We start from the raw sequence: 25,746 nt of genomic DNA, 5'->3' as shown, positions 1-25,746 counted from the left end.
AAACACTTATTAATATCTATTAAAATGGTAATGTGACAGAATTCTAAATGTTATTGCGCATAGGAAGTTAAAATGCATTAATTCAACAGATTTTTCTCTTCTGCTTTGGTCTATAAATTAAAGAAAGCCACTCATAAATCCCTCTGAACTGTATGAAAATGTAAATTTTGCTGGCCTTTGAATTGCCCTGCCAGTTTTAATGCATGAAATGAAAAGTGCAAATGATATTACTGAATTTAGGTTTAAATTTTGTAGCAGGGTATACAAAGTAAGTGCCAATTTTAAATGTAAATGGAAGACTGAACTGCCATTGTACAAATTGCATTTGAATTTTAAATTTTCTTTCTTCTTTGGCAGTTCGAGAAGGAGCCAGTGTTGCTGTGACTTAGATTTCAAATGCATTTACAACTTTGATTAAACTTTGATTGAACTTTGACTAAACTTTAAACTAAACTTTGAATGTCATGTAAAATATTGTATTGTAAGAGTATATTTGACGACAAAAGAAGAAATAACTTTATATACTTAATGTACACCACTCTTTCATATAGTAGTCTAAGATTGTTTTAGCCAGTAAGGCAATCTGCACTCTCATTACAAAGTGTTTGTGAGAAGATGCAGTGAATTTTCCAATAGAAGCACATAAGCGAGTAATTATCATGGTCTCTTTGCACAGATAACAGCAAGCAACAGATAAAGGAGAGAGTACTATAATGGCAGTCAAGGTAAATTCAGTACAATGGATTGAACGAAGAGCATTATTTCCATCAGGACAATAACAGTCATGTCATACTCCTTCCTCCGAGCTCAGAATAAGCGTTCTCTCACACTATTTCATGTACTGTGATCAACTCTTCTTTACCGTGCCTTTTAAACAATGAGCTGCTGTCAGTGAAACTCAACACTCCTCTTCAATACTGCAGATGTTTTACAGTAAAAGTCTTCCAGGGGAGTAAAGGAATAATACCACTGGTTATGGGGTGTTTAGCATGAAACAGAGGGAGGAAGAATGGAGTTTGCAATAAGAGAAAACAGCAGTCACAGTAAACTAAAATGAAAAATGGATGCAGATTACAAAATAGAGAGGTTGCTTATCATGAATAGCCTTTCCTGGGTAAAGGCCAGGTTATTTGATTAATATGTATAAACAGTAGCTTTGTGTGTTTGTCCTGCATACTCATTAGTAGGTACAGTCTCTAAGGAGAGTGTGTGGGAGGAGAAAGATACCTGATTGTCAGAAAGCCAGAGAGCTGCCAGGTCCTTCAGCTTAGTAAAGGTAAACGGTAGATTCTTTAACCTTAGAGAGAGACAAGGAGGGGGGAGGGTGGGAGGGAGGGATAGAGGGAGGGAGGGGTGAGAAAGAAAAGAGAGATGTTTCTGCGGCCCACGCACTGTACAGCCTGCAGAGCACATAACCATGGCAACACACTCATCCATTCCCATGGCAACTGCAGGCCGTGAGAGCAGTTACAGAACCAAAACGGCCATTGAGAAAGTGTTGCCTGCCATGTGTGTGAGTGTGCACCTATTGTCACTCATAGTTTGAATCATAGTTTAAGAATCTGCCCGTGCGTGTGTGTGTGAGAGTGTGAGAGTGTGTGTGTGTGTGTGTGTACCTGTTGTCACTAAGGTTAAGGACTCGTAGTTTGGTCATCTGTCCGATCTCATCAGGAAGAAACTCCAGTTTGTTGGACCGCAGTGACATTACTGTCACGTTCTTACAGTTACCAATCTGAAACACACACACACACACACACACACACACACACACACACATAAACATTCAGATCACATTATAATTAAGTCTAGTACTGAAAAAGATCTGCTGGATGAGGGACACCTTTAAACAGGCTACATTACAGTATATATGAGGCTCTTGCAATCAGTAGTTTTGTCTATAAAACATCAAAATCAGGAAAAATGGCCATCACCATTTCCCAGAATTCAAATTGTCTGACCAACAGAACACACATATTCAATTTACTGTTATAGAAAGCAAAGAAATGTTCACAATTGAGTAGCTGGAAGCAGTAAATTAAATTTAAAAAAATGACCTAAACAATTAATTGATAATCAAGATAGCTGTAGATTAATTTTCCGTCTATAAGCTATTCGTGAACTAATGGTTCAGTTCGAAAAAAGGCCAGCCCTGAAGACAGGATACGCAGGATATAAGTGTTCCTCATGTGTTGATCTTCCTACCTCTCGGGGCAGCTCTGTGAGGAAGTTCTCGTCAGCAGCGAAGGTCCTCAGGCTGTGCAGGTAGCCGATTGTGGGAGGCAACGACTCCAACTCATTACAACTACAGTCCAACTCCTCCAACAGAGACAGACTGGGTGAAAGAAACAGAGGCAGAAAGGGAGAGATACACAGAAAAATGACAGAGAAAGATGGGAAATTATTCTGGAGGTGACAAAATCTCTTCTGCAACCTTAGATTACTTAGATATGGATTTTAAAGGATAAGGGTGGCGCTACTCTTTATTTTTCCTATTGTCAACAAATCCTGTAAAAAAACTGAACCAAGAATAAATGTATCCTCTAAGACAGCTAATTTCTCTGTGCAACAAAGCTCCATAGTTGTCCAAAACATATTAAAAGCACATCAGTGAGCCACACATTGCACTGGGTTGACATGCTCCTTCATTACCATGGACAAACACACTGTAGTTTATTTTGTGATGATCCCACATACACCACACAGCTGCTGCAAAAAACACCAGAGCTGAAAATAGTCCCAACAAATACACTTTTTCCTTTTTCCTTTACGTTTACTAAAAACTACAGTGACCAACAGGAAAATACCTAATCTTTTTTTAAAATATGGGACTATTACAGGGCATTGAGAGAAGGACCAACACTGTTGGTTTTGGTCTTTTCATGGAATTTGTTGACAATAACAAAAATAGAGAATGACACAAGCCTTATCCTGTAATACGTAATGATAAAAGGGGGGGAATTTGTCTTTGCAGCGACAACTTGACAGCGTTGAGAGAAGGAAAAGATCATCACATTGAAGAATCATCCAATTATTCAATCAGCTGGTCACTAAGTTAACCACCAACCAGTGAATCTACATTAACTTGGTCTCATTTGTCGACCATCCTCTTCCCCACTTTATCCACTTTGATGTCTGAAATTCTTCAACCTTGATCTCAACTTCTCCACTCAACCAAGACTCACAGTAACATCCACGGCAGACCCTCTACAGGACACCCTGACCCCCCCCTTGACTGTTATCGTTGGCCTAGCAGCACACTAACAGCAGGCTAATGCTAATGAGACAACAATTTTACATTAATGTACTGTCACTGTTAGCATTGCATTAGTCTGCTATTATTATTCCCAATGGCCCGTGACCATCTGGGCTACCATACGGTCTGACAGAAGAGAGGAGAGGAGTTTCATATCCTGTATCAAGATTTAGGCAAAGGTTACGTTTTGTCTAGCTCATTATTTCCCTCTCTGCATTGTTTGTATTCCTCCTTTAAAATGAGAATGTCTCCTACTTCTCAAACAAAAATAAGCAGCTACAGTTGCATGTGTCAAATCTGACTTTTTAACAGCGCTCCTTAGATTATTTGGTGGCCATCTGGCAACCAGCTCCATAATCCTACACTCGGTAGCAGGTGTTGCAAGGAAACAGTCGCTCAGTGATTAATCACTAAGTCACTTTAAGACACAAGTTTCTAGATTCAAATTGCCAAGTATTGAACATAAATGCTTGGTTCGGTTGTTCAACAAGAAACCTAAACCTCGCCGCCTGGTTGAGAGTATCAGCGAAATGAGCAAACTCAGAGACAGCAGTCATGAATGGCGGGCTTGAGATCTGTGCTGCAAAAACAGCTTGAACTTCAACAATGATAACTGACACATCCTGTATCTCAGCAGTGGATGAACCTCTCCACATTTCAGTCTATGCAGCTACCTGCTGTGCATACGCTACATATGTATATGATGGCCCATTTCATAGCTGTAATGTAGTAGAGGCCTTCAAAGGACTGCAAGTTAAGACTATACTTGGTCTTTCCATCAAAGTAAATTCAATAGAAAACTAGCATTGCTTATTGACTTTTATTTAATCCACGACAGGCTTTAGCTCCGTGTGTATATACAGTATCTGTCCTAGTTTACTGATGCAGCTAAAGGGGAATACAATGCAGTATTGGTTGAGGTGCACACATAAATTATGCAGATACGTACACTTATCCGTTTAAAATCAAACTACATTCACTTGTCCATGTAAAAGAAACACTTATTTAGGAATATAGACTTATTCTATGTAGAAATAGAGGAGTAAAAATAGAATCACATTCATCATTAGTAAGCACTTAAAAACTGAGAGGGGTAAGAGAAGGATCGTTGAAGGTGTTTTTGGTTTAATCAGAGGAGAAGCAATGGATCTACAGCACTACTTATTGAGGCTAAAACCCGGGATTTGTTCAAGAAGACAAAATGTTTTCAGAGCGTTCAGACACAAATATGTTGCAAAGAGTGGCATTTAGGTCTAGGACATGTCAGTGAATGTTAAATAGCCTTCATTCAGTCTTTTAAAAATTTAATCCATCACAGATTAACTGATTCACATTGTAACTAGAAACACAATCCAAGTGTTTCAAACAGCAAAAAAAAGCAACAGTGGCAATTTATTCAGACTCAAATTGATCCATGTTAATGTGTTTCTGCAGCTGCAGGCCTCGTTTGGATTGTTCTTCATCCAAAATCTATCAGTTCTGCAGTTCAACAGACAAGTTGTTCTTATTTGCAGTCTGCGACGTGAGTAGAATTTTATTCTTAGTAAGTAAGCAAGTACACGGCGATGACAAGACAATAGTAATACTTCTGAATTCAGAATGTGTTTCCTTTCAAAAATGTTTCAGCTTAATTCAACAAATGTTCATCGTTTTACAAAAGCGACTAATCTAATTTCTGTGACTGAATCTGGACTGTGATGGATTATAATAAGAATAATTGGAATCAAATTACTGTAATCATTTTACATGCAATCATTTTCGTCTCAACCCCGTAGGTTTTTAGCAGAGCTGGTATAGTACATTTTCGCTAAGAATGTAGATTTTATTCAAATATCGCAACCAAATATTGGAAAAAGTTTGGGTGGCAAATGTGAAGAAAAAGTCAAAAGAATACTTAATGCCTTTAAACTGAATTGAAAATTATGTTTGCATGTAATTTGCATGGATAAAAATGTTCCTCACAGCTCTGAGTAGCTGTGAGCTTGTGTGTTTGTATCTGTAACGCAGCTGAACATCTATCTGTCTCTGAACGCACCCCTGGATCCAGTAGGCTAATGTTACTCACCCTTGCTTGGGCTTCGCACTAACGCCACGGCAACGCAGCAAACACAACACACAGAACCCCCCAATCATCAGCCAGCATAACAACACAGTAACTAACAGTAATCAACAAGGAAAACAACAACCCACCACAGATAAACCTGCTGAGAAAGAAAATCTTAACTGACAAATTACTGTTGAAGGTGATTTCAAAATAAAACAAAAGTATACATGGCTTTATTATTCGTTTTTCTTTTTATGCATGAAGAGCGTGCATGTTTCTCACCTCCCGATGGTGTTAGGCAGTGAGGTCAGCTGGTTGTCATCTACCTTCAATGTCGTCAGCTTCTTCAACATTCCTACACAACGTGCAAACACATTTTCGCATTGACACACAAACACAAATGTGAAGAGTTATTTGCTCTTTAAATAAATATATTCCTGTGAAATGTCCTTTTTAAACCAGTTTACTGACAAAAGAGAATTTAAGTAACTAGATCCTACAGATGAGAGTGTAGCCAAAGCATGGTGATATAGCTTATTCCTCTTTACCACAGAGCTTCAATGTTGCCTCCGCAATTTTAAAAAGCCATCAAGGAGCCACACGTTGCACTGGGTGGGGTGTTTATTCATTACCATGAACACTATAGTTTAGTTTAGGCATCCCACACACTCAGTCCTGCTGCCGGAAATATTCTGCACCCAATGCATATTAATCAGTCTGAAAATAGCTCGCAACAAATGCTAAATGTATTCCCGTTTCAGTATCATTTGCTGAAATCTACAGTGTTTGTTTAAGCAAACAACTAAAGTTTAGTTTTAAATGAGACAATTTATATATGACCTGACCTATTTTTAAAGATCCACCGTCACCTGGATATGCCCAGAGCAACCACAGTGCTCTCCTGGTGTCTACTGCACCAACAGGAGAAAATAGGTGGAGATTTAAGTGCTTCACTACAACTTCATCAACTTGGGAAAAGTCTATGAGTGGCTTTGTGTGTGCATGTATGTATGTATGTATGTGTGTGTGTGTGTGTGTGTGTGTGTGTGTGTACCTATAGTGTCAGGGAGGTGCTGCAGCATGTTGGAGGATAGCAGCAGGTCCTCTAAGGCCTCGCAGCCTGAAATATCCGTGTCCAACGTCTCAATGCGATTCTTAGCTAAGTCCAAGTACCGCAACTGGCGAAGTTTTCCTATCGACTGGAGGGCGAGCAGAGAAATGGACAAATGAAGGACAAAGACAGATTAAGCAAAACATCTGAAAGAATGTTTGATTCAAATATCTCAAGAGCTGCTTTTTTTTTTTTCACTGTGAGAGCTGAAAGTGTCGGCGTCCTTACCCCTGGTATACACTGTAGAGAGTTGTTATCCAGCCACAGCTCTCTTAGGTTGTGGATCTGTTCCAACACCTCCGGCTAACATGCAAACACAGGAGTCCATATCAGCGTATACTTGCAACGTAATTAACAAATGTAAAGTTATGTAGCTATTTATATGGAAACAACTGAATTATTCATCGACATCAAAGGACATTGTCTCAGCTCTAACATTTGAACACGAATAGATCCAAAAAATAACTAAAGTGCATTTTCAAACCAATTCTTTGGCATGAATAAAGGAAATTAAAAGAATGTTGGCAGAGAGGGTGAGACTGGGAATCTCTCCCTCCGTGCTTTCTCTCTCTTGGCAGGAAGCGGACGATACAGCCAGGCTACTCCTGTCATAGCCGACTTCCTGTCTGACCCCCTGTTAGGCTCCATCCAGCCCTCTCTTCCAGCATCACGTTGCTGTGTCCCATTTCAGGGTCCAAATGAAAGATAGTACTGTGAACTTGCTCCTGCATTAAAGAGATAGCCTACGGAGAGTTCACCATATGCCATACTGGGTTTTGAAATGTGAACTTTAAAGGCAACAGCCCCCCCCAAAAATAGGACACAAAGCATCTGGGTTTCTGTTTGGGTTCCGACGTCTCTCCAATCAATTTTTTCTGTTCATCTCTTTACAAATAAACAGATTTGAGCCATTAAATGTACATTTGACACCTAAGGCATTAATATCTGGGGTTCCTCTGATCACAGAGGATGATCTCGATGTTAAACATATGCATTTAAACACTGAATTCATGCTGCATTTAGAAAATACAGTTTTATAAAACATGACAGCAATCAGTCTCACCATGTCAGAGAATTCATTGCTACCCAGATCCAACCGCTCCAACTGTGTCAGTCTGTGGATGGACCTGAGAGGAGAGGATGCACTGATTACTACTACTCCCACTACACTCAGACAACATGTACATTTTATATTTTTATATTGTGAAAATTGCTAAGCTACATACCAGCAAGCAATGGTTTGATTCTCTTGCACCTTTTAAAATCTCAGGAAAAAAAAAAAAACCTAACTAGTGAAGCTCACAGCTTTAGTTGGATTTTAGTCAAAATGCCCTCTAAATGCTGATTAGGAAGCACTTCAGGAACCAGCACTTACTGTAAACCTTATTTAGAATAAGAGTGCAAGGACGATTGTGAGCTGGTCACCTTCCAGCAGTCATATGAGTGGAATTAGTATTAGTGCCTTTCCACAGTCCATTGCTATCTCTGTTAAGTACAGTTGTTATAGTGGCCGGGTTCGGGCCCGCGGTGGGGATATGAACACAGGGATAAAAACAGCTACATAACGCAAACCAGGAGACATTTAAAACGGTTAAGACCAAGACCCTGCTGTTATAACAGGCCTCATCAGTATTCAAGAACACCTGCCAGGGATAAATATAGCTTTAATCTGAACACCTGGGAAATAAAGGATACACTCGGTGATATTATGAAGCATCTGTGCATGTGTGTGTGTGTGTGTGTGTGTGTGTGTGTGTGTGTGTGTGTGTGTGTGCACGGTTGGGGCCAGTGGTGTGTAAAGAATCAAATTTGTGTCTTCCTCTCTTTTCTTTCTTTCTCATACACACATTTGGCAGCCTGTCTTACTTTGGCATGGTTTTCAGGTGGTTCTCTCTCAGCTCCAGGATCCGTAGTTTGGAGAGTCTGAAAAACATAAGGAAGCTGTATTAATTCTTGCTATCAATTGTAACAATCATAGCTATGGTAATTCTTTATAACCTAACATAAGGAAGACAACAGATGCCATTTAACCTTATTTCAACTCCAGAACCGGTGTCAAACTTACTTCCTAATCTGTGATAATAATGATACAAAATAATTGAACCAGTAATGTTTGATTACAGAAAACTCACTCCACATCATTACAGATGATCACCAACAATTTAGAGGATTTCTATTATTTCGCTTCTTTACTGTTACATTCATCATGGACTGACTGTTCCCCTCAAAATTAGGTAAGGTACAAACCAAAACTACAACAACACCATGATCCTTTTCAGCGATGAAAGATGAAAAGATGCCCCAAATATAAAAGATGTCCATTAAAGGGCTAATCCTCAGATATACCGGCATACTCAGCTTATTTAAGTAATGAAAAATGATTTAATCATATGCAGTACATACAGCATAAACACTGATAAACATGAAAATTACCTTTCTTTTCACAATACTTCTCTACAATCAGTGCTAGTGGAATCGAATTAGGTTAAAGTGAAATGTGTAAAAATACCCATTCAACACAGTCACACAAATGCTCATAACCAAGCACACACTAACAATTGCATGCATCAGTTTACCTGCCAAAGTTAGCCGGCAGATACTCCAAGAAGGCATCGTTCAAGAAGAGCTGGGTCAGATTAAGGAGCTGCGTAAAACCATCGGGGAGTCTGGGGGAACGAAAGAAAGAAAGAAAGAAAGAACACGTGCAAAATAAGAATAAGAAAGAGACAAAGAAATTCTGTGTCCTTGAAGAGCCTCAATGGATTAAAACACGAACAACGTTACTGCAACAGCCCTGTGGAAACGGTTAACTGCTATTAGCCTGCTGATGAGTCATCTCCTGCACGCACACACACACACACACACACACACACACATACACACACACACACACAAAGAAAGGGAGCATTTCTATCTGTAGCACACTGTGTGGTTGAGTCCAGTTGTGCCTCATTGACATTACACAGCTGACAGGAAAACAGCAATTATTAGAAAAACATCTGATGCTCCAGTAGCTTCATTGCAGAATAGTAACAACTAATAGAACAATACGAACACTTAACTGTGGCAATTAATATAGTCCAGCCATACCTGAGCCAATAGGACTTATATGGTTGTATGGTAGTATAAGGTTTTTGGATTGAGCCAACTATTGCTATAAATGCATGGGTAGGAATGTGTAGAAGCAGTTACAGCCCTCTTGACATTGGGCTGTAACAGAGAAAAATCTGCCCAAACAGCTAAATACGTGGCAAATACACCAGACAGTTCATTACACCTTAACTGAATCCAGGTCCTCTCAAAGTGGTTGATAAAACTGGTGGAAAACCAGCAAAACACGTAACTCTTTGGGGACTCTTACTCGTTCTTTTTAACCTTCAATAGAAATGGTTTTCAATGAAAACAATACTATAAATGAGCCAATTTAGCTCATTTTTAGGATGATGAAGTCAGCGGCATCCCTGTGGAGGTTATCCTGAAGTTAAACGTTAATATTTGTTTCCATCAAACTGCAGGCCTGAGTATTCCACTGGATCTTAAACTTGATATGAGGAGTCATGATATGAGCAGGATGTGTTACTACAAGGTGTGTGTGTATGTGTGTGTCTTACTTAGTGATAGGGTTGACGCTGGCCTCCACCACAGACAGGCCTTTACAGCATTTTATATTGTCTGGAAACTCCTGGATACCTGTGGGAGAGAGCCACAGAGAGGGACAAGGAAAGGTGTTAGGTCCTTATATCCACTTTTTTGTTGAGTAAATTCCTATTAAGAGAGCGTCTAATTTAGGCTACATCATTTCAATGTGAAATTATTGTGATTCTTAGGTTTTATCTGTGGCTGTCTGAACTATTTCAGATCTGCAGGAAAAGACAGATGTTTGCAGTGGACCTTTGCTTTCCTTAACTTATTTTTCAGTTTTGCTCAGGTCATCTGTGCTATGGAGAGGATTTCTACCGTTTTTACTGATGTCCAGCTCTTTGAGGTTAACCAAGCTGGCGATGGTGGTGGGCAGGTTGGACAGGTCGTTATCAGGCATGCTCAGCTTCTTCAAGGCCTGGCAGTTGAAGAGTTGCTATGGAAACACAGAGGGGAAACAATCAAATATTATAATCTGTTGGCAAAATCACACAGACCTTTAGTAAAGAGGTACAAGAGAACAGAGAGCGAGATGTCAGCTGGAGGCATGCACCACTTAATGTTGTGGAAAAGCAGTGCCGTTTTAGCTGCCTTTGCTTATGAATAATGCAGAATTAATCTCCTACGTACGCCGGCCCTTAGAGAGAAAACAGACTAGAACTAGAAAAGTGCACTCAGTCAAGTGCAGATCTCCCCCAGGCGATCACCTCTACACTTAACCATAACCTAACCTAAACTCCCCCCCAACTGTGAAGGACACCGCTATGGAAACACTACCTGGTGAGGGAACAGACTTTGACACCTGTTACACTGGCTCACTCAGTCCAGATGGACACAAAGACAACAGAAAATGGGATTTATTCATGTTGTAACTTTAGTGAACTATAACATGTCAGACTTTGAATTAATCAACAGATGCTATGGTTCAAAATGAGACCAAACTTTTCTCTAGATGTTACTTTTTGAGCCACTTTCTGAGCCCTGAACACACCAGGTAAAGCTTGCTTTTAGCCTGGCCGAGTGCTGGAACACCTTTCATTTCAAACTGATGTGGTTGTTGATCACTTGTGACCCCTACTAGCCGGTTAACATGAACGGTCACGCACTGTTTTACAGCACCCGACGTGCTGGCGTGGTTACTGTAACTGACAACTGAGAGGCAGTTAGCTCTCTCTGTACTAATGAAGCCAATATTTAGGAATATTTAAGGGCTATTATAAACTAGTCAGTACAGAATCCAACAGAAAAATCGCACATTCTTACAAGAGCATCATCCCTCTGAATTTTTTACGGATATAGTGACCACCAGATCTGAATCAGTCTGAATGTCAACTCCATTGGCGACGAATTTGAAACGACACCTCGGGTTGAAGTGTTCAACCAGTCTTGGAAAACGGTATAGGTAAAATACATCAAAGTATTTATAGATAAAAAAAAAAAAAAAAAGAAATGTGCTGTGAACTTCATTCAAAAGACCAAATTATGAAATATGAGCATGAACTAGTTCATTTTAATTTTTGTGAGCTGAACTTTGAGCTAGCTCTTGTGAAGTGTGAACTTTCAAAACCACAACAGCATACAGGCATAAATGTGCACAAAAACTAGGTAAAAAATACTTCAGGCACATAAAACATCTGATCCTCAATTTGTCAAAATGTGGGTTCTCAAACTTCAGCACCAGTAACCACTTCTTACTCTTCCTCTTTATCTTCCGACTAGTGCATTTGTGTCTAAAAATTCAGCTGCCATCTCCACAAAAAAACGTGACAGGCCGTTGGTTTGTCGTCTGGACTGCTGTAGAAACACGGCAGTGTGACATGGAAGACTCCATAGAGATGACTATAAACTCATGACAGCATAATTGTGATCATTAGATTCCATTTCATTACACGCTGTACCTTAAAGTAAGAAGTCACTTAATAGCTGATCAAATGTGCCAAAACACCACCTAGAGTGTGTTGTGATTTTCACGACAACTCTCTGATATCTGCAAGGTGGAAGTTGCACTGCGCCTCGTGTAAAAATGTAGCACCTTAATGTGCCAAGTTTTACCCAAACTTCTCCCACTGAATGCAGTTTAAAAAATGAGTACCGTGCTTCTCACAGATCATCAAACTTTTATCTCATGATGTGCAATTTCTCTAATTCTCTCTAAATTTGAACAACCATATGCTCACTGTACATAAACTGTCCACGAAATGCTGTTAGTGAATTTCGTGGACATTTTAGATAATTAACTTTAGATATTTTATTGACCTGTTGCGATGTCAGCCGCATCTATGCCGTCACAGCTGGCCTTCGCTGCTGTCAAAAACAGAAGCGAAGGAGCACAGGGGCCAAAGAGTGAGATCCAGCTAAACATGGAAAGGGATGCTCCGTGCCCACGGGTCAGGACATGACACTATACTTAAGGGCACAATCACTTACTCACGTACACTTAAGGAGCTCTCCAACTCACTTACATAAAGGCCAATCACTCTGGCAGCCCCAATAGCTCGAGCAGTTAACAGTCTTGGCACACACATATAAACACACAGTCAAGGCTGAACAGATTTTGACCTGCCACTTCCACGGCCTTATAGTCTGTCTCCACCCACGTAGGTTATATTTAGAAATCTATTCCAACATTTCTGTCATTTAAACAAGGACGAGATATCAATAACGAGAGCAGGCGATTCTTATTCCCAAGTCGTTGAATACGGTGTGGTAGCGGCAGTGTTTGACGACTCGGGAATGAGAACAGGTTGAAATGAGACTGCCCTCTTATGAACAGCTGGAACTATCCCATCCTAATATTAAAAGGCCATTTTACCTCCTCACTAATCACACGGGGTCTTTCTAAAGGCCTCTGGTAGCCGTCGCTCCATGTTTCCTGTCAGCCGCTGTTGTCTTGTATGTGATGGTGTTCATTGTATGTAAATATGCCAGAAAAACAATACCGCTTGGTCTCAAGACTCTTCAAATTCTTCTTCTTGACTAAGAAAACCTTCACAGCAGTCCAGCGTAAAATGTCTCTATAATTACTGAGTGCACTGACTAGAAATGTTATTGAGCCATAATCCACAGAGGAAGAATCTTACTGACTTAAGAATGCATGTAGACACCAACATTAGCATTCATTTCAAAGTACTGAGTATGCCTAAGGCAGACAAAGTGTAATGAAGCAATCTAATCACAAGCTGTGTTGATGTCCTAACCTGGCAACTGTACAGAGGATAAAACCTTTTAGTTTAGGTACCAGAATGGCATTGGGGCCACCCTCGGGCCAAACTTTAAATTGTTTTCCCCACTGATGGTAAAGCTCTAAGAATAGTAAAGCCGTCTCTGCTTTTTTCAATCATCAAACACTTAATTTCTGGTACCTTACATGCTCGCTAGTGTGCTTTTGGTATTGCTTAACTGTAAATTCCTTTAGTTGGACATCCCTGGTGCCTCTCTGTACAAGTAAATGAATGGGCTCAAGCATCACTCACAGTTACAGCCAAGTAATTAGTGTGTGCAAAAGTGCATGAATGCACATTTGCTGTGCTTTCCACCAATAGGTCAAAAAGTAAAACAGCTCTTTGTAATGTAAGACGTAAGTCACTGCTCCCATGAACAAGGTATGGGTTTTATTTTGATCAAAGCCATTGAGGTCATAACAAAGCACAGCACATTTTGGATCAACTGACGGCTTTAGTCCAGATTCAGGTTGTCAAGAAGGTCACAAGTTATGTAAAGGATGTGGGGCTTAAGGGTCAGAGGTTAAAGTCAGCAGAGACACAAAAGGGGTTAACACATGCTTCACAGTTACCTTGGGTAGTTCCTCAATCTGGTTGGCATCTAGGTAGAGCTCCTCCAGAGTTCTCTCGAAGCTGAAGATTTCCTTGGGGACCTGCTGCAGGCTGCAGTGGGAGTAGTCCAACACTGAGATCACTTCCTCTTCACCACGGAAACAACGGCACGGCACCAGCCGGCCAATCAGCTTCCGCTTAGTGGTCATTTCCAGACACTGCACTGTAGAGGCAAGAAGAAGAGAGGAGAGATATGTTGACTCATGAACATCTCCAGGTTCATGATATCTGATCTTCTTTCAATGCCCAGGCTTTGAAGACAACAAAAGGCTTGAAATAATTCCTAACATTATGTGTGGGCTTCTCTTTGAAATGTCCTGAAATAAAGGTGCATTCAGTTATGTTGACAGCTTTCACTGCTTTTGATGAGTAATAAATAAACGCACAAAGGAACGCTTTTCCAGAAAAACGTGTAAATCTAAGTCTGAGGGTGTAAAAATGACAGCGCTGATATGACTCTGCATTCATCAGCGTCAAACTGACACATAGATTAGCTCATCAGTGGAGCCATATCCTTCTATTAAATGTGCCGCATTGTGATGTTTATCATTCTTACTTTTGTGTATATGCCTGCCTTTCTGTCTCTTTGTCAGACTGCGGCCCTTCCAGTTTTAACTCAGTTTTCCGTAATGTGATTTTATGTAGTCATGTTTCCACTTTGTGGGCGGATTTGTCTGACTAACATTGTTTGGTATTAATTATTTACTTTGTACACGTCCTTCTCTGCATGATGATGCCATATTCCTCTCTTTATCAGACCAGCTACTTAGTGGCTTATTTTCTACTGTTCCTGTTTTACCTTTGTGTCACTGTTGTTGGTTTTTTAATGGCCAACTTAACTCCTGGCCAAGGGACAACAGTTGAAATCTTTCGGCTAACACGGGCACATTTGCAGAGATCAATGAGCCTTGTCCTTGGCGACCTGTCCAATGTGTACTCTGGTGTCTCTACCGTTCTGAGCCAGGATAAACGCAAGGCCTCCACAACCCTGCTCAGGATATGTGGGTAGGGATAATAAATGGACAGAGTGTGCAAACAACTCTTAAATCAACACCTTCAAATAGTCAACAAATCAACTATCACCAATAAGTTTTGCTCTGTGGTGACTATGGATCAAATGGTTAATTTACAGTTTTTAAATCCAGCCTTTTTTTACTGTTATGGGTCACTTACAGCAGCACCTCTGATACAGACATTTGTCCCGTCATCTATGGAACTGATGGAACTGTTTGTGGATATTAAACTCAGTTCTTTTCAGTTCAGTGTTTTTCTATTGCCATGATGAAGTGAGTTACTACTGCATGTTCAGGTTCTCAGGAAAGTCCGTCTTAATACAACATTCACTTGTCCACATTTATGATGAAGCAGTTTTTAATGCGGTTTGATGGCAAACAAACGTTCAGTCCTCTTTCTGTAAAAGCCTTCCAAGCTTCAGCTGAAGTTAATATGAGGCTTTAGAAGTCTGAGTTAGAAAAGACTGACTTTTTTTGTGCAAAATCACGTGTCCAGATTTTTAAAAGAAACCCTGCTGATCTGTGTGACTCAGACTGCTGAAGCCTCATATCAATTTCAGACAAAATGCTAACTGTTACAGAGCACATATGGGCATGTGAACCTGCAAAAATGTGAACCTATCATTGGAGGCAGGGTGATGTAGGACTGACATTGTTTTGACAGCTTCAAATGACTGTGGTTTTTTGCTGCCAGGCAGTAAAACCCGGGGCAGATGGGTAATACAGCCACCCCTCGCCAACCAGCAGTTAGCCAGCTCACAACAGACTGAGGCTTGACTCTCGCTTTCACACACACACACACACACACACACACACAGTCACTCTCTTCAAACAACAGGCCAGAGCCATATAATTAGAATGAATCCTCCATCACTCCATTACACGACTGCAGTTACAAAGCTAGTGGCTGAATGGCATGAGTAGGCTAACCATGGGTATTAAAGTCCTTCAGTGAGGATTTATCATTCAGCTTTATCATTTCAATCCCCAACGCTCACTACACTCAATCTACTAACAAATAAAAACGTTTTAATGCCAGCCCTATCGAACAGAACAAAGGCTAATTTTTCATTTGTCTGACTGACGCTTTAATTTCCTGTTTGATCTGAATGAGCTAAGACCAGCTGTGATGACGAGAGCAGAGGAGGAATGGAGTATGAGGACGACAGGAGGTGATGAGGAGTTAACAGCTGCAATCAAATGGGAAGGAGGTGGAGCGAAGGAGGGAGACCACGAACAGGAGGAGGTGAAGAGAGCAGAGAGAGGGAGACCAGGTGTCTCGGAGATAAGACCTGCAGCTTTATCTGTCTATAAACACACGCATGTCCAGCTCCACAGTGTGACCAGATGAATCCAGAAGATAGACAGAGTGATCTTGAGCACTGCGAGGACACTGCGTTATCTTCTCTAGTTTGTTGCAAGGCCATTGAAATCTGATTAAAAAAAAAGAACTGTTTATCTTAAAAGGTCGGACCATCAAAATCAATACATCCTTCTCCACAGCCAAAAGCTGCTGTAATGAGGATTTGCTGTTTGACTACAGTATGTTTAAGCGCAGCAGTCAGTGCTCTTCGTGGAGCTCACAGCTTGGACCACTGGTTCCTGTTCAACCCCTTGTGTCTACAGCTAAAGGTAACCAAGAGATTATTTAACAATGAGGATTACACAGCTCAGGAAGGCAGAAAAAAAACCTGAACAAGCTTTTTTTTCTTTTCTGTCATGGTCTGTGTAACAATACAATGTCGATTGTACTGCCAACTTAGAAAACACAAAGAAAAAGATGCTGCAAAAGAGGGCTGATACTCCAGATGGGCAATATGGACACATTTAATGTCATATCATTTTGTTATTTGTATGTGGCAATATATTATTTGGTTTAAGCAAAACATGGTAAAAGGCTTTAAACTCTTCTGTCGCAATTTATCAATTTCTTTTTGTGAATGTGTTAAATTAAAATCTATATCAAGTATGTTTCTTGCTGCGTGAGAATAAGGATCAGATCTCAGGATTAAAGATTAAATTTAAGAAAAGACAAATCCAGATTTGATAAAATGTTGGAGTGAAAGGCAAACGGAAACTTTATGCATCAAGCATCTACATGAGTCATAATTCCCAAAACCTGTAGAGTGAAATGAGTAGATTGGGCCATATGGGAGGACGAGAGGAGTACTCATGGAGATAAGGCTAGAAAATGGAGAGAGCAGCTCTGTTCTATGGGTGGTATAGTGGGAAAAGAATGGTGCAGCTGTTGTCGGGAAGTAATTGTTTTTTTAAAAGGTTTAAAAGCCAAAGCTCAGGATTTGACATTGATTAACTCATTTGATTAACATGAATAAATGTTAAATAAATGAATAAATAAAGTGACAGGGAAAAAAAAACTCCAGTTTTTCCCAATGAAGGTTAGAAAGCCGAAAATAATGGATAATTATTCTAATAATTATAATGGATCAATTATACTTCACATTATGACGTGCAGAAGGGAGTTCCTTAAAGCACACATGATGTTGTGCTGCTTTGCCAATTGAAAATGGTCAAGAATACAAGATTGTATACAATTGCATATTTTTGTGACCTTCACACGTGTTACATATTTGACCTCTGGGAAAACCATGAGCTGCAACAGTCTCATGATCAACAGTTAATGTTGTGTTAACAGTTTCCAGGCCTGGAGCAGAATACACATTTACAGGTCATGACATCTCGCTGCTCCGTATGAGATCCTCTGCACCAAAGATGGTTGTAAAAATCACTGGAAAGTACACACTGTGACTCAACACACTATGTAAATATATTCACTTTAGGCCTTCATGTTTTCGACTTCTGGTAGATGTCAGGCTCTTATGGATTCAGCATGCAATAACCTCCCCTCAAATGCTTGTTTTCAATCTGGCCATCCAACCAGCAGAGGACACACGTCAGGTGACACACTCCGTCATAGTTACACAGCAGAATTAGCACGAGGGATCTTCTCATTGGCTGAGTAAGCAGGCAGCACTAGCTTGGCTGAAGGCTACATGACTACCGAAGGTGTGAAATCAGTTTAATACTTGCTGCTTCCTCTAATCAACCGCTTGACGTCCCTGCCAAGAGCCAGATGGTCCAGTGTAATGTTCAAACCAGCAACAATGACCAGAGCTGATATAACCTTTTGGTAGTTCCTCTGTAATACTCTTCTACTTTTATTTTCTGTCTTACAGCAATAGTCCTTTTATCTCATTTTGTAAAGGCTTGGCTTTTTTTTCTGTCTTCTGAGGTAATCCCAGTCATAAAGTCTGTTCACTTCTGTCCACAGGCGTGATGCTTAGTCACACACAAGCCAAAACATTTGTTTTCCCAACTGTCATGTGGTGAAGTAACTTTGAATATGTACAGCCTCTCTTTAAAGACATCCAAAGTGACCCAGTATAAAAGCAATGAAAAGCACTGCGGTTATTGATTCGGCAAAATGGTTAGAGTAAATATCAGCACACAGTCTGCTCAACATCTGCTTTTATTAGCTGCTGATACTGCAGCTGCTTGATTATGCACTCACAGTCTATTGATGTGACAGCTTGAATATGCAAAGACAGCCGCCTAAAAATAACAGCTTTTTTGTCAAGAGAGCAGAGAAAAAGAGATGAGAGCTGATGTTACCCTTAGAATTAGGCATGACAGCAGGGACAATGACAAATATTTGGAGCAAATGGGGGATTGTTTACATGGGCGACGGTGAGTGACGACCACGGGCAGTCACCTTCATGACACAGACACCTAGCAGAGGCAGGAAGAACACTGAAGTATGGACAGAGAAGAAGCACAGGGAGGATATAGAGCTGCTCAGACTTAAGTTAAGTTACCTTGAAGATTTTATTTGAAATATAGATGTAATAAAAATCACAGCTTACAGCTCCTACAAGATGATCAATCTAAACCAATATACCAGCTCATGTTAATTTATGGATATCATGTTTTGTGGAAGACAATGGACCTAACTTGGAAAATCTCTGCTTTTCCTTTTCCTTTTTGCTTTTCTGTTACTATGTGTTTCTCATGCTCTGGTTGGCACGTTGTGAATGAATGGATGTAAGGGGTACACTGAAGTGTACCCAGCCCTACTCAGACTCCCAGAGAGCCACAGTAGCAGTAGCAAAAAAAAAAAAAAAAAAAAGTAAAAACAAAAAAAAAAGTAGGAAGAGAGTCAGAGCAAACAGGCACCAATAGGGTGAAAGTAGGAAGTGAGCGTGGTTGGCTGTGTTGGCTCTTGCTGCTGCTATGGAAACAGCATGACAGAGCAGACTGACTCTGCAGAGGCAACACTACATGTGCATGTGCAAGCTCCCAACATTCACATTGTAATCGCACACACACACACACACACACACACACGCACGCACGCACGCACGCATATCAGTACAATGATAATTACATAAAAGAAACAAAAATGCGAGTAGTGAGAAATTTTGCAAGAACTGCAAACACACACCCGCCCACACACGCTACGTGTACACACAAGCAGCCGCCCACACACATGCACACATTTACACACTAGCAAGCAGTGGTGAAAGAAGAATTCAGATTCTTTAAGTGCTAATACCACAATGGCAAACTACTAAATTCTTTGTTGAGCAAATGTTGAGCAAGTTTTACCTCAGTAAAGATACAGACGTGTTGCCAAACAATACACTTGAAAGTAACAAAAGCTAAAGTGCTCACTATGTTAAATCATTTAGGTGGGTGTCTGCAACTTTAGGGTCATTTATCATATCTTTTAGGATATTAATTTTTTGTGCTGTAATAATATTTCAATCTGTTATCTGTTATCAATCTGTTAATTCAAATTGACTTGTTAAAGCTATTCTGTAGAATTTAAGAAAATCCTTGTTATTAATGGCACGGTAGCTGTTGAGTGAATCATTTGTTGAATCATTAAATCATTTGTTGTTGGCTTAAATATAACATATTACAAAAGTTAGTATCATGGATCACATTAACTTATGAAGTCATTTGGCAAGCTAGCCAACTAACACATCCATTCAGATTGTATTTTGTCGGTGAGAACATTGGCAAGGGGCAGCATGGTGGTTAGCACTGTTGCCTCACAGCAAGAAAGTTCCAGGTTCTAATCCAGGTCTGGACCTGGGGTCTTTCTGTGTGGAGTTTGCATGTTCTCCCTGTGCTTGCGTGGGGTTTGTCTCTGTGTCAGCCCTGTGGCGACCAGTCCAGGGTGTTCCCTGCCTCTTGCCCGAAGTCAGCTGGGATTGGCCCCAGCTCTCCTGCGACCCTGACGGATAAGCGACATAGATGATGGATGGATGGATGGATGACGTTAGCAAGCAAGCAGCCAAACGATGGTCCATTACATAGAAATCAGGCTGTTAAAGGCAACAGAAGCATGTCTCATTTTTTAAGTTAGATTTCAATTCACTCATGCATCTGCATACAAAGTGATTAATAAATGTAAATTGTTACACATACTACCTTTAAAACATGTATCTGAAAGAAGAAAAAGAAAGCTGGGCTGAGACACTTTAAGTGTAAAAGTTTACTTTAGAAAATAAGTTGATTTGTTATATAGTTTGTGCAAAAAGATCAACTCTAAAAAGAGCAACTTACAATTATATGGATGTAGTGGCGTAAAAGTACTTGAGTAAATTAATGTACTATTTACTTTGTTGCAGCACTGATAACAAACAGGCACCTTAAACGGTCACTTTTCTCATTTCTTCTCTCTGCTCTTCATTGAAGTTTGTGTGTGTGTGTGTGTGTGTGTGTGTGTGTGTTGTGTGTGTGGCTCCTCCAGCAGCTCGAGAGGGTGAATTCCCCAGGGTCCCATGACAGCCATCACTTCACGTGCAGCCTTGCTATCACCATAGTAACGGCTGCCATAGAGACCGTCTCCCAGGAGCTGGGTGTATTTTTACTCACTCCTTCTCTCTCTCTGTCATAAAACAGAACATGCTGCACTCAGTGGGCGATCGCTCCACATTTGGCGACGGTTTACATAGACTCAAATATATCAGACACCTTCAGAGCACCTGCATACGAGCTTTAGAACAGCTTCTCCACGTCTCTCCCCCTTTTCTGACAGATTTTTTTTTTTGTACATGCTGCAGAACTCACCCCAGGCTTCTGCACTCTCTCACAATTAAACAGTCACACACTGTCACGCGAAAGCACATGTGAAACACAGAAACACATAAAAAAAATTTAAAAAAAAACCCACACACATATAAATCAATGACAGACACACACACACACATACACGCAGACTCATTTAGTTTATGATTACTTTGCGACAGTGATGGCCAGAGAAAATGGAAGATCCCAGTGCTTCACATTGTCAAGCAAATCCCTGAGCAGTATGTTAGTGTGTGTCTGTGTATGTGTGTGTGTTTGTGAGACAGTGTATGTGGGAGGCAGTTAGCTAACTAGCAGCCAGGAACAGCTTGTTCTGTGTTTTTTACATTCATTAAATAACCACTTACAGCAGTTACCTGCACCAGTGCATGCATACAAACACATAGTTAGATATATTTGTCTTCTCCCCTGAGTTAAGACCTTAGTCATTTCTACACTTCCTCTTGTTAAGCCAGGCGTTTACTAACCAAGTGTTGTCGTGAGTCATTTTGCACGCACTGAAATAATCAGCAAATAATGTTATTAACATTAGAAGTAAGGGTGTATCTCTAGGGGATTGATGAATATTGATGATGGACATTAAATTTGACACCCTGGCTATTTTGTAGCATCAAAGTCAATGCAATCTGGGATATCTTCCAGCCACATGTCACATTAACTGGGAGTAAGCTCATGAATAAATTAATGAATATTGAACTTGTAGGTTTGGCGTGCATTTTAATATGTCTTTATTAGTTGCTAAAACAAATGTAGTGGCCAATAATCCATCAGTCACCCATACCCAATTCTCCTGTTGGTGGTTCATGAGGGGCTGCAGCCAATCACAGCTCACATTGAGGGGGAGGTACAACCTGGACCGGCCACCATGCTATCACAGGGCTTGGTTGAACCATTCATACCCACAATCACATTTACGGGCAACTGAGTCAATTTACCTAACCTGCAATGATTGACAGATTAATTGATAAGTTGATTGACAAAAATAAATCGCAAAAGAAAGAAAAATGCTTCTATGATTGTAAACTGAATATCTTTGGCCTTTGGATTGTTGGTTGGGCAAAACATCAAATATGAAGACATCAACTTTGACTCTAAGAAAAAGTATGAATTGATAGTCAACAGATGAATTGATAATCAAGATTGTTAGTCTTGACCATGCTTTGGAATATAGTAGGATACAATCACAGACATGTGGAGAACATGCCCAAGATCCCAAGATCCTCTTCCTATGAGGCAACAGCAGGTTGTTCATTTGAACACTGAACTGAACACAACATGACACAAAGCAAAGTTAGTCCCCGTTAATTAAACGACAAGCAAGTGAATTATTTCTGAAAGTATTAGCAGACAACACAAGACTGATCAGAGATGTGAAAAAGGGGACATTTGCCTGTAGGCTGTGTGCTAATAAAACCACAACAAAGACAATCTAATGTATTGGAGGAACAGGAAGTTTAGTCTTTACCACACATAGATAAATGCAGAGGGGAAAATAAATATTGTAGTTTTGGGGAATTCCTCTTTTCTATTTTCCTACAAACTGTCACCGACCTTGTTGGAGAGAGGGGTTGGATGCAATTTGGTGGCTTGCAAGCACTGACAGGTGCTGGAGGAGATGATAAAACTGTACAACAGGAAGCCAGTTACTTTAAGGAGAAAACCTTTTCATCCAGCAACTTCTGTTTTCTGACTTTTATTCTTCAAGCATATCATGGCAGTGATTTCTCAGAGCACAATGGACCGTTAGTAAATTAGTCAACAGAGCGGGCAAAGTCATCAGCATCAACTAGCATCATCTTTGAAATATATACCTATATAAATATAAAACGCACCAAAAAAACAACTTGTTTGCCTTCAAAATGCCTAAAAAGACCTTTTTACTAATCTGTTGCAGCTGTGATTGAGATCTGATTAAATTTAGGTAACTAAACCTATTTAGTTAATGTTATTAACTATGTTATGTTAAAATAAGACTAACTATGGTCACACCACCTCTGACCAACATCCAACTGTGTAACAAAGCCATGCTACATCCTCATGGGGCTGTGTGTTATGATCTCAGATCCCGATACAGGCCATTTCATATCAAGATATATATGCGTATCACGATATAGCACATTCTCTGCTATTTCATTGCATAAAACGTTTTGAAGTAGAGGATGAGACAACTGACAGACTTTCTGGTTTGTTGCCAAAGTAGGCAAGTTAACAGCTATTATTTTTACAAACAGACTGCTGCTCTTCCTCCCTCCCCCTTCCTCCCTTGTGATCTGTGACACGATGAAATAAACAACAGAGCATAATATGTCACGATAAATGTTTCTCAGTTTTCATCATCATACTGCACAGTCCTGGTCCACACTAAGCAACGGCCCATTTTCAGTATTTGGACAAATGACCAATGCTTTCCTTTTCCTGGTGACGACATAGTCTCAAGGAATCAACACAGTCATGTTGAATCATAGTTTGGGTGTTTTCACACTTGCAGGCAGTTCAATCTGCCGTCCACAGTGGCTCCAGGTGGCATGTCTGTAAAACTCACTGACCCTTACATCACTGACACTAAAAATAACAATCGACCGACACAACAAGACACACGGAACAGCTGACAAATCACCTGCACCCAAAATATGGGAATCAACTACGCTCAGATGCTTGAGTAATCAAAACACAAATGCACCAAATAGGTCACACCAGTGTTACCTAAAGTGAGACTCCAGCCACAGAATGACCTGAAAAGATGTTGTGAAATGAAAAAAAAGACACCCACTTTCACTCTTTAGTGGAAAAGTTTAAGACATTACTGCATTCAGTGACAAATACTGACAAATGGCAGACAGAAAGTTAGCGAGACAAACAGTGGGATATATAAATAGTAAGCAATAAAGACAGGTAAACAAGGAGCCAGACAGAGAAAGGCAGCGTGACAGAGTCAGAAACAGCAGAGAGTCGTGCTGTGAGAGCAACATATCTGGGCTACTACAGGGATTTTCTAACATACAGTAAAGCGTCTACGTATGTCAGCTAAGCTAAGTGCCTTCCTGAGGTGATCAACTAATCAATTAGGTGATCAAAAGAAAACTAACTGACGGAGAATTCATTAAATGTTTTGATTATTTAAGCACAAATGCTGAACATTGGTGGTTTTCAGCCTCTTGAATGCGAGTATTTGCTGTAACATATCATAAGTCTTTATTAGACAGATTAACAGTATAAATACAGACGGGAGAAACGGAGAAAGAGTTATTTATAACATGTCGCAAAGGGCCCAACCTGAATCGACCCTGGGATGGTTATATGGTTTATTTTAACCACTAGGCTGTCAGGATGCATGTGATGGACATTTTTCAAAATGTTACTAAACTAGAGGTTCCTTAACCCAATGAGACGTGGTGAGATAATTATGAAGACAGAAAAAGCTGAAAAAAAGTAAATTAAACATATTAAAGTTACATTTTGCTTATTGTTAAGTGATGAAAACTGGGTGTTAATGCACCTACAAATGTTATTTAATCGCTCGTTCGAAGAAAAAAAACCCACGTTTGATCAAGGAGTAACTTGGAGGTGGAGGTATATTTACTCAAGTACAGTACTGTACACATATACTTCTACTTCACTAGATGGGAGGTAAATAATTAATATTAACTTAATAATAATTAATAATTACTTTTTTATATAAAAAACATGTTTATAAAATATAATAATTTGTTAAAGATTTAACCAGACACTCTAAACCTCTATGCTATACACACACATATACATTTTTATATTTCCCTTATATTTTTCTATATTCGTATTTATTTTTATATTCATTATATCCCTTGTTTTCTTTCCTGTCTATTGACTCTCTGCTGCTGTGACAAGTGAATTTCCCGGCGTGGGATAAATAAAGTTTCTTTTATCTTATCTCTTATCCTATCTTTAACTTTGGCTCTTCCAGCAGCAGTGTGGAGACATTTCAGAAGTCTATGAGCTGTTTGCTTTTCACAGCAAAGAGTGAAAAAAATGAAATAAATAAAAACATAAACACGACTTAGCGTATCTGAACTTTGCGAGGCGCTTCATTGCTTGATTGTTACGAAAAACATGTTTATTTGTGGCGCTGATTTTAGAGGAAAACATGCACTATGTACTGTAAGTCTGGTTTTCTAACTCCCCCCCTAACTTTCCCCACCCCCGCCCGGTATTGTACAACCAATGCTAATTTTAGTATAGCCTGACATGTGATAGCTGACCTATTGGACGCCTAACAGGCTCATAATTACAAGGCTATGATCTGTCATAGTTGTATAAATAAATATTTAGTATCAAAATTAGTTCTCACATAAAGCTCTGTCTCACAAAACTGACTCCAGAGGTCACTACAGGGAATATACGACTAGTTCATTTTCCAACACATGGATTGGATGAAGTCTCCAACCTGCAAGTTGCTCTTTAAGTTAATGACTAAAATACTTCTTCCACCATTGAATGTGGCACAGTAAGTCTTGTCTTTGCTTTCTCTTCAGCTCGGGGACTAATTTAAATAACCATATAAAGATCAAAGGTTCCACAGAACAGAAAAGGCTGTATAGTATCATGTGTTAATGTAAAGTGATGTCATTATCAGCAGAAAGACTACTGGCTGTTCACAAACATTTCCAGACTGACTTATTTGTTTTTTCATCTCAAGGCTTCACACATCCAACTGTTCCTCAGTAAAGCTCACAGAAAAAAGACTTTATTTGAGCCTCTCC

At 39.9% G+C, this 25,746-nt stretch overlaps 1 protein-coding gene across 1 annotated transcript in view; it reads right to left on the bottom strand.

Annotated features, from left to right (window-relative positions):
• Positions 1 to 25,746, bottom strand: part of lrrc7 (leucine rich repeat containing 7) — a 113,707-nt gene that overhangs the window by 22,964 nt on the left and 64,997 nt on the right. Inside the window, exons 2-14 of the mRNA XM_070832244.1 lie at positions 13,841 to 14,043; positions 10,366 to 10,483; positions 10,020 to 10,098; positions 8,985 to 9,074; positions 8,275 to 8,331; positions 7,472 to 7,535; positions 6,637 to 6,711; positions 6,352 to 6,496; positions 5,580 to 5,652; positions 5,319 to 5,336; positions 2,203 to 2,332; positions 1,617 to 1,732; positions 1,228 to 1,297 (exon numbers count right to left, since the gene is read on the bottom strand). Of these exons, the coding sequence (XP_070688345.1) occupies positions 1,228 to 1,297; positions 1,617 to 1,732; positions 2,203 to 2,332; positions 5,319 to 5,336; positions 5,580 to 5,652; positions 6,352 to 6,496; positions 6,637 to 6,711; positions 7,472 to 7,535; positions 8,275 to 8,331; positions 8,985 to 9,074; positions 10,020 to 10,098; positions 10,366 to 10,483; positions 13,841 to 14,043 (1,238 nt within the window). The remainder of the gene's footprint in view (positions 1 to 1,227; positions 1,298 to 1,616; positions 1,733 to 2,202; positions 2,333 to 5,318; positions 5,337 to 5,579; positions 5,653 to 6,351; positions 6,497 to 6,636; positions 6,712 to 7,471; positions 7,536 to 8,274; positions 8,332 to 8,984; positions 9,075 to 10,019; positions 10,099 to 10,365; positions 10,484 to 13,840; positions 14,044 to 25,746) is intronic.

Source organism: Pempheris klunzingeri, chromosome 6, assembly GCF_042242105.1.
Source record: "Pempheris klunzingeri isolate RE-2024b chromosome 6, fPemKlu1.hap1, whole genome shotgun sequence".
NCBI lineage: Eukaryota > Metazoa > Chordata > Actinopteri > Acropomatiformes > Pempheridae > Pempheris > Pempheris klunzingeri.
The sequence above is the reverse complement of the archived record's forward strand: the minus strand, read 5'-3'. Positions and strand labels throughout refer to the sequence as shown.